Raw genomic sequence first — 10,807 nt, forward strand, 5'->3', positions numbered from 1 at the left:
GGCTATTCAAATTTATATATTAAATTAAATGATTAAAAAATATGCTTTAATAATCTTGGGAGCTTAGATAGAATTAAAATTACCAAAATATCAAATAAAATATTTGTTTAGACTTCTAAAATCATCTCACACACACACACACACACACACACACACATATATATATATATATATATATATATATATATATGTAAAGGAATTTAGTAAATAAAAATACAGATATTTTTTTGGAAAAGTTAATTAAATTTGTAATAATAGTTATATCGCAAAAAAGAAAACTTGAAAATATTAATAATTGAAAAAATTATTCAGGATATATTAATGCTGCTCGTTATCAATTTATTCCAATTTATTATCTAATCAATTTTAACAGTAAATAAAGAAAAGAGAAGAGAAAGAGAGAGAGAGAGAGAGAAGGAATAATAAAATAAGTGACGTCACAAAAGAAGTTAAGAAAGCAAGTTACAAAATATTAAAAATATATTTTTAAAACAATAAGTGAAATATGCATTATGATAAGTTGAAAAGTATCTAATGACAATAGCTCTTTTCTGTATTTTTATATCTAATGATACTAGATATTTATGTATGATTTTAATGATATCAAAAGAAAAATGAACAAAAAAATAGCAATTGCATGTGTCAAATCGTAAATAAAAAATTTTGTGGAATTTTCTATTAATATTAATATATGTATTAGTATAAGTATGTATTTAAAAATCGGTTTCTTTTAATGTTACCTTTCAACAAGAATTAATAATTTTATTACAAACTTTCCTATAAATTTTAATAAATTAGTTTAATGATATAAAGCAACAAATAAACTTAAGAATATAGATGAAACAAACTTCTTAGACTACGTAATTTTTAGATAGAAGTATGTTTCTATAAAATAATATCCATTGTCCAGTGTTTTTACAGTTAATCCTTTAGAAATAATATAAAAATAACTTTTGTGTTTAATAATAGCTCTTTAGGGAAAAAAATTTAGAGTTTGAAATTGTCGCAAGGTTTACAAAAAATCGTTTTAGTGCTGGAGGAAAAAAAGGGGTTAAAATATATTCTGCACTTTTGACTCTCCTGAAAAAAAAGAATATAGATATTGTTAAAGAACGCCGCGTACACACGCACAAGTATTTTGATTGAACTGTAAACGTATTGTAAATTTATTGAATGTTCCGTTCTCTGGACAAAAAAGAGTTAAAAAAATTAAAAGGTTGAAGCGGTAATGGTTGGAAGACTTTTCTTGTTGCAAAAAGAGAGAGTTAGAGAAAAATTTATTACCGATTGTATCTGGTATCTGTCGATTTATTGGTATCTGTCGTTTTAGCAGTATTTAAAATATATAAGTATATAAAAATATAAATATATAAAAGCACGAGCATGAAAATGTCAAATTATAAAATTTATCAATAGAACTCAATCATTAAAAGAAAAACAAAAACTCATATTCAAATAATTTCGAAGTACTTAATTTCTGACCAACTATTTTTGAAATTATAGAATACTAAAAAAAAAAGTTAGAATACTAAGAAAAGTCGTTAACGTGACTAAATACAAATGAGATATCATTTTCTAGTTAAAATATATTTAAGCATATACGATGTATTTATGACATATTTAAAATTTAAATGTTTCAAGTAAAAAAATGACAACTTACGATTTTTTTCACTATAAAACATTGATTTGATTTGAGTTTCGCAGAATTGATTCTTAATGTGAATAAATGAAAGTAAAGAAAAATCTTATAGAGTATTTCAGAGAGAGCATGCATTTTAATAATATTTCTTTTAATCTGCGTGCGTCCATATGTACTTACATAAGTATTTCGATTTTAGAAAAAGTTTCTATTTTAAAATTTTACTTTTTAATAGACGATTCTACCTCCTTTCCAATATTAGGAAAAGGGTGAGGGCTGTCTACGTTAGAAGGAAAGCAGACGGCGTTTTATACCAAAAAAAGAATCTGTGAGTCATTACTTAGCAGTAGAAATGTGGTATTTCTAAGGTCAGATTAAAGTAACAAATTTTTAAATTTGCTTCTTAATTGAATTTTATTTTGAATATCTTTTATGAAAAAAAACCAATGAAAAAAGGCTAGAGAAAAGATAAAGAAAAAGGCAAGTCTTCTTTACTATGTATAATGTTCTTTTCTGATTTCTTTTCTATTTAAATTTTTAATCTATAATTTTCACTTAAAAGAATTAAACATTCTTGGAATTTTATCAACAATCTTTTCCGGAAATAAATTTTTATTAGTCATTATGTTACATACACACATACTTATAGCAAATCATTTTTAAAAGTAATAAGGATTAATTTTCAAAATGAAATGAGATTAGTTAAGCGAAGTTTCTTCATGGTGTCAGAAATTAATTTGCAACATTTCAGAAAACCAAGTAACTAAACAATAATACTTGACTATGAAAATAATAATATTTAATCATGCTAATCAATTAGCATAATGATAAATTAATTCGCAAATTTTAAAAATCCGTTATTTTTTAATGTGATCTCTCGAAAGATCACTTTCGGAGTCAATTCTCATAGAGTCTCATAGAGTCACGATACAAGAAAATAAAGAAAAAATAAGTAAGAAAAGAGATGTTTTCACGTGACAAAAAGCGTGACGTAACCAGCTTAACTGGCGCATAACAGTAATCCCAAGAGAAGCTACTGAAATATAGCGGATTCGTATCTTTCAAACGGTAGAAGTGAACGGTAGGAGTTGTATTTGATAAAAAAAATATGCAGTGGACACCGATGAATTGATAGTTGAGAAAAGTGGGGGTTAAGGGCTACAAATGTCGTGTTCATGAATTTTCGAGGGGAAAACTGTGTCATGATTGGCTGAGCAAAATGAGAGGAGAGGGTAACTGCCCCTTCACTGATATATGTATGGGACCTTGATTTCTTTCAGAGTTCTTCTGAACACTCAGCTGAAGCTTATTGCTCCTCGAATTCGTCGTTTTCGATCATTTGTAAAGTCATAGTCTACCTGTAATACATTCTAATAGAGGTGCCTGTTGTAAAAAGACGATTTTAATGGATATTCAATTATTATCGCTATATGACTCAACCAGAGGAATAAACAACAGTTTAGGCTTTTTCGCATCCGCGTTTCATGAATCTGTTTGTGAGATATCAGCAACTTTCTGATCGCTTTTATATTAGCGAGATAGTATAAAAAGGAACAAATTAGCAGAGAATAACTATTCCAAGATACGTGACGGTTTTTAACAATATTAATTTGTGAGTGTGACCTGTGAAAAAAAAAATAAAATGCTCTCGGAAAAATAGGCGCTGGACAACAACAAGGTTCATTACTGATAAACGTGATCGGCTATAAAACAAGGTATAATGTAATATCACTAGAATATCACTTAATCTTGATTAAACTTACTTTGAACAAATATTCTGACATATATGTATTACACTTTTTTACTGTTTCCTGTATATTACACATAAAAATTATAAGTAAATTAAAATTCTATCCTGAATCTTATCTAGGAATTGATTGTTTAAAATGAGTGAAAATTTACATCGTAATATAACTATTTCTATACATTAATCCCGTCTCTCTATACGTTTATCTCTATATATTAATCCCGTTCATCATCTAAAACATATCTAAAATTTATCCGACTTTTGCCCAAATCTTTTTTTGTTTGTTTTATCTTTTACTTTATTTGTAAAAGAGATTTGAAGAAAAAGATATATCAAGATAAATTATTTATACATCTCTGAATGCTGTTGCAAATGTTTAATATTAAAGCATGTTTTATTTTTATATTTCTTGATAAAAAGCCATTCTTTATTTTGGAAATAATTAAAATTATTCAATTATAGTGTCCTTCCTCCACTCGAAGTCTTCGATTTATTTAATATTATAAATTTATTAATTTTTCATTCTCTCTATATATAAATATAGCTTTGCGATTTTTCCTCGTCTGTCCTATTCCGCAATTGAAATTTCCAGTATATCGTCGCTTTGTCGTATGTTTTTCTATTTATTATTATGATCTTGAGAAGTATGTCTCGTTTGGAATTTGAAAATACCATCATTTTGACCTTTAGTACTGTTCATTTGAAATTTTAGGACTAGAAATCGAAATTATTAAGAAAAATGTTTGTTTATTTAATGATTCATTGACTTTCAAATTACAATATTAAAGTGTGTATTCTCCTTTAATAAAATGTAAATATTTTTTTTTCTTATAAATGGAGAAAAATATTTCTTGATAAATAATGGCATTTATCAAATTAAACATTTTAATTAACCACAGAATCATATTATAAGCTTTCAAGCATGCTCTGATTCATTATTAAATTAAATAATAATAAATTTTTAATGATTACAAATTATTACAATTATTACAATTATTACAATCATTGCAATGATTACAAATTCATAACAAGTGTTACTATAAATATTTCCAACTTATTTGAGTATATATTTGAATAAATAATCATAAAAATCATTTTAGAAAATATTACAAGAAGCAATATTTTGTTTCATGAGTGAACATACGATTATTAATTTCATTCTTACGTTACACATGTTCGCATTTCTAACTGAAAGTTTATTTTTATTCAAAGTAAAAGCAACGTTACAAAATAAGAGAAATTACAGTATTAAAATCACATCAAAATCTTTATACATAAATTAAATCGTACAGGTTTTAGAATTTCTATAGATTCATTTTATAAAATGATTCAGAGTCGAATCTTCATAGCTGTTTTTTTTATAAAAAGACTCATTTTATAAAAAATTTGTAATATACATAAGATAACCTGTAATAAAAAAAGAATCAAACTCGCGAACATTTATTCGTGTTTTCTTTAAAAGAAAAGCTATATCTATTTAACATATGTTTGTCATTCTTGAGCTCTTCTCAGTTTTCTGTTAGTGTACATCCCAAAAGAGATTGTTTTGCTAAAAACCAGCATGAACTACCAAATTTCCTTTATAGCTTTTAATACTTTTAGAGTTAATTGAAAATAGACTTGCCATGAAGAAGAGTTCTAGAGTAACAGCAGGAAAACTTTGTTCACGCTCTTTCTAAAAATATATCATTTACTATTCAAGTTAAACAATTCAATTCGAACAATGAGTTGACCAATGTCTTTAAAAAATAGTGTCATAAATCTCTACATGTTTAGAAATATAACAACATGCAACAGAATAAGTATTAAGAAAATTGATAAAACCATAAGTTTGTAAAAAATATTCCTTCTTAATGAAGTAAAAAAGTATTTCAATTGCAACAAATGTTCTATTGTTCTTCTATTTCAGATAATAAAAAAATATATATATATTCTACTCTAATTTAATGAATATAATACAATCGTATATTGTTGTTAAATTATTTTAAATAATTTAAAAAAATAAAATATGTTAACAATTTGCGATTGAATTATGTTCATTAAAATTATAATTTATTAAAAAATCAAAAAGAAAAAAAATTATCTGAGAATAAAATAAAAAATGAAGCTATAATAAATAAATAAATAAATAAACAATAGATAATCATGTTTAGATGAATGAAAATTTATTCTGTAATATTGATTATGTTTGTTTTAGTCATTTTATAAAATAATTATGTTAAATAAAAAATATAATTTTTTAAACTAAATTTTCCGTTGTGCGTGCGATCTTACGTGATAATCATTTTATCTTCAGATTTTACCACTTTGAAAATAGTAAAAAAAATTAAATAATATAAAATCATAATTCGCAATGCATAAATGAATGATGGCAGATTGCCGAGAAGCAGCACTGCCATTCGTTCGGTTTAGATGATAGAACCGTGATGAGTAATCGTGCAACCCCTCTCCGATTAAACTTTGTCTCTCTCTTTCCGTCTCTCTAAATCTCCACGCCATTGCGTACTGTATCCTTCTCATTGGACCCTTCCCCCTTTATAGACAACAAAATGTCGGCATGAATACAATGGAAGTCGTATTGATATCGAGCTCGTATTTTCGAAGCTTAAGTATGAAACATTTCCTTCTATCTTTGCACATCTACTTCATGTTTTTTTTATTTATTTATGCTTTACAGCATGTTATTATACACAAATAAGGATGCAATTGTTGAAAAATAATTGTTTAAAGAATTACAGAATATAGAGAATTAAATTTGATTCTAGTAAACAAATATATATTTTCTCTAATATAAATTCAATTCTATATTCTAAACTTTAATATTTTATATATAATATAACTCTACATTTCAAAATCTCTCAAAAGTTTAAAGAACGTCAGAATATAAAATCCAGTTGTCATTCGAATATACGAAAATATAAGTTAATTTTAGAATTTTCGCAATAATTTTAGGAAAGATATATAAATTCTGCATATAATATAATATATACTATATACTTCGCTATATTTGAAATATAGTGTTAGATATTTTTGTGAATATATTTATTTATTTTATACATATATATATATATATATATATATATATATATGTATATGTATATATAAGTATTCAAAAATGCATATATTATAATATTGTAATATTGATATTAATAGAATAAGATTAATAGAATAGGATTATATATACATTTTTATACATTACATATTTATCAGATAAGAAAGAATTTTTTAGAAGAGAAATTATCACCTAATAAATTTACATGATAAAGAAAAAACAAGATATAGATGTGTAATAAAACAGAGAAAAAAGGTGAAAAGTTTACAATTTATAATAGTTATTTTATAAATTTCTTAATTCAAATATACTTGCATCCCTTGACAATTAAATTATTTGATTTTGCATAAAATTTTTTCGAATTTTAATTCATTTATCTTTTATATAAAAAAATTAATTTATCTTTTAATAAAAAAATTTTATTAAAAATATGATTATAGAAAGAGAAGATGACAGAAAAACATGGATACGATGATTCTGGCATTGGCTGTTCGCCTCAGAGTATCAAATTGGACGGGGAACGGAATGAAACGCTATCCCTTCCAAATTACTTTCAACAATCGCTTATGACTGAATCAACAAATCTGAATTACTCTGAATTGATCAAAACCGAAACAGAAGCTTTTCGAAAACGTGGAGACGTTGATCATGTATTTACAGGTTCTGTGAAATGTGAATTGTGTGACTTTAAGCCCACAAGATTGTAAGTATATTACAATTAATCTTTTAATTATCAATATTCTTTTAATTATTAATATACATATAAAGTATTGGGAATGACAAAATATATAAAATAAATTTTTGATAAAGTATAAATAATGAATATATGGGCATATATATAAATATATATTTCTGCACTATGTTTGTGATCGATAGACTAAAATCGATGCATTTTTTTAAAACTTTATATTTAAATTTATTATATCTGCAACATATGATTATAATTACACTCAATGTACAATTTATCATCTCAGCTAGTTCTCTCGATATATAATTTCTTATCATTATATATTATCCTTTACTAAAACTCGAAAAATTGTACAGTTTTTCCAAATCGTACATCAATGTATAATTTATCGCACATACACACACACACATACACACACACACACACACACACACACACATCATTTATGTAACAAAATTCAAAGATGATTCACACATCTTTTCCAAATCGTATATTTTTATAGATTTCAATATTATCATCATATAATCGTGCATTGCAAAAGAATGAGCGATTCAGAATCCGAAATTGATCCAGCGCCAGCGCTGAATACCGAGTCTCTCTACAACGAAGATAATTTTCCTGAAGAAATTCGAAGCAAGAAGAAGAAACGACGTAAAAACGTCAAACCAAAAAGATGCAAACTTCGTGACTGCGACTTCGTAACGACAAAGGGATCCGATGTAACAGAAATGAAAAAGGAGCTTTGGATGCACATGCGTAAGAATCACAAGTACCCTCTCGCTTGCCGTCTTTGTCCTTTTGTTACCGAACCCAAACATCATATGGTTTACCATTGGCTCGGTGATCACACTAAACTCAGACCATTTAAATGCGAGGAAGCTAACTGTTCATACAGTTGTGTGGCCAAGTCAATGTTAAACAGTCATGTGGTACGTCATTGGAACGTTCATCAGTACAATTGCAAGGATTGTCCTTTTAAAGCCAGATTACTTCATGCAATGAAGAAGCATATGAAAGAGAAAAATCATACTCATGTGTTGGTACTGAACGAGGATGGCACGCAGAATGAAACGGCCGTTATCGATGTATACAGTAAAAAACGTGGACCCAGACGAAATACTGTCGTTAAAAATCAAGACAAATCGGATCAAAGTGATCTTAACCAGTCAAGTTCATCAACAGCTTCTCCAGAACCACAAGTCTCTTTAGAACCGTTAATCTCTCATTCTCAGATTCAGCAACAATTAGTTGAGTTTGATAATAATATTAACAGCAATAACAATCAGTCAAATTTTTCAATGATACATTCAACGGTGTTGAAAATGCTACACAATCTGAATAATCTTATATCAGACACAATCCTCAATTGGAAAAACAATCAAAATCCGTCTTGTTGGAATTATGTCATCTACATGTTTAAGCATATATTCGGTGAAAACATGATATCTTATATGAACATAGAAATGAGCAATGATTCGCAGAATCGTTTGGATTATTTGTTTTTTATGCAAAAAACAGTTGATTTCTACATCGATAACCTAAGTAAGATTGACCGTAACAATTTCGAAATAATTAACAATTCTGGAGCTGGGCCTAGCAACGATAAAAACGATGTTAATCATACTCACAAATTCGCGATATTCGATGAATTGGAATATCAGCTAAAAACACAGAATATCTCTACAATAGGCCGTGCTAATCTTGAAACACCTAACAGCAAAATTGGTCCTATCGATTACAAAAAATATATTAATCCAACCTCGACATCTAACAAACGGAAAGCTGAATCGGAAGAGTTGGATGATATAGGTATGACTAGCAATAATTATTTCAATCTAACTAATAATAATAAAACAGGTTCTTCCAATAAAATTTCTGACGAAATTTCAACATCCGAGAAACTAGAGTCTCAGCCACAAATGCAAAGCGATAAGATTCTAAATCAACCATCGAGTATCAGTAAATTCAAGATTACCGGTGCTACTAAACGTAAAAGTAAAACACAGATACGTTTTGTAGTAGAAGAGAATACGGAACGAAATAAAATTACATCTTTCGAGTCTCCGAACAGTAAATACGATTTACAAAAGAAAAGCCAGATTAATGTTACAGTAAACAATGTAAATTTAAACAACTGCAAGTTCTGTGACCTTACATTCGGAAATGAGTTTATGCATGTTATGCATATGCAATTTCACACCATTAATGAACCATATACGTGCAACGCATGCGGCGCAAAATGCGCTGACAGCTTAACTTTTAATAGTCATCTTATTTATGGAAAACATTAAAATACAAGTGTAATATTAAGGAATGTCAACACTATTTATTGTGCGCTATTACTACTATTATATTATTACTTCTTCCTATTACATACAAGAAGAAAAGTATTAAGATATGAAAACTGTTATAAAAATATTATGACAGTGAATTACTACTAGTAATAAAACTATTAAAAATTAATATGCTTTATATATATATAGACACAATTTAGCATCACGAACTAAAAAAATATGACGGACAAATATTGAAACCACTACCATGATCATTATATCGCGGATATATTTTCAGTTAATTATAATAATTTTTCAGTATTAATTATAATAAATTATAGTTATTTTTATAATAAATTAGAACACAGTTAACTTTCGCAGTCAGATGGAAAGAAACCAAGATAAGTAATGGTTTCAATATCTGGAAAAAATAATAAAATTTAATAAAAATGAGGATTGAGTCTCTCTTATAAATTCTTATTTTTCTTTTGCAAATAATACATAACTATTGTTTCTTAATTTAATTTTTTCAGTATTATTTATAATACTGCACTCAATTTAACATTCCTCAAAATTACATGACTTTTTCGAATATTATAAAGTTAAAATTATCTTTATTTATTTTTTCTTTCTTTCATGTAATATGGATAACTATGCATGTGAATCCGATGCAGCAAATTAATAATTTTTTCAAAAACGTTTATACAAATCTTATATAAGTTTTTCATAATCGGTAATAATAATATTATTGTATAATATTAAATACATTTTTATGCGTCGCATCACTTTTTTAAATTATTTTTTATTTTCATTTTGCTTTCTCACAATTTTATATTCTTTTCTAGCTTTTCAGTAATAATATTAATAAAAATTAGAACAAAATTAAAACAAAATGGCTATATAAATATTCTTTAAAAAAGTATCTAAATTTTTTCTTTAAAATGCTTTCTTTAAAATAATTTATTATATATTGCAAAATGAATAAAAAAATACATATCATAGAAAATTTGAATGTAATTTGTTTTAATAGCAAACTATTTTTTTTTAAATAAGTTTAAACAGATTCGGTATGCAAGCTTTGGCTTGTGGCAACATTATCATCTCTTGTTAAATTAATGCTATTCTTTATTATTTTAATGATTTTGTAATATATATATATATATATATATATATATATATATATATATATAACATTGTCATATTTGAAAGAATAAAAATATTATTCTTTACGAAATGGCAAAATAAAAATAGCAGTCTAAAACATCAATTATTAAATATATAATACTAATTTTCTGTTATAATATATAAAAATGTTGTTACGCCTATAGAACATTGAATTTGTTTCATCTTATTTTTAAAAAAGATAACATGATTTTTTTATTATTATACAATGATACAGCATAAACTT

At 26.1% G+C, this 10,807-nt stretch overlaps 1 protein-coding gene across 1 annotated transcript; it reads left to right on the plus strand.

The window, feature by feature from the left end:
- Window positions 1-2,939: 2,939 nt before the first annotated feature.
- LOC105253058 (protein hunchback-like) lies at window positions 2,940-9,476 on the plus strand. The gene is made up of 3 exons (XM_011260827.2): window positions 2,940-3,354; window positions 6,879-7,141; window positions 7,629-9,476. The coding sequence occupies exons 2-3, from the start codon at window positions 6,888-6,890 to the stop codon at window positions 9,415-9,417; spliced, it is 2,043 nt and encodes a 680-aa protein (XP_011259129.2). The 5' UTR covers window positions 2,940-3,354; window positions 6,879-6,887; the 3' UTR covers window positions 9,418-9,476.
- The last annotated feature ends 1,331 nt before the right edge of the window (window positions 9,477-10,807 follow it).

This window comes from Camponotus floridanus, unplaced genomic scaffold, assembly GCF_003227725.1.
Source record: "Camponotus floridanus strain SB8 unplaced genomic scaffold, Cflo_v7.5 scaffold21, whole genome shotgun sequence".
Taxonomy (NCBI): domain Eukaryota; kingdom Metazoa; phylum Arthropoda; class Insecta; order Hymenoptera; family Formicidae; genus Camponotus; species Camponotus floridanus.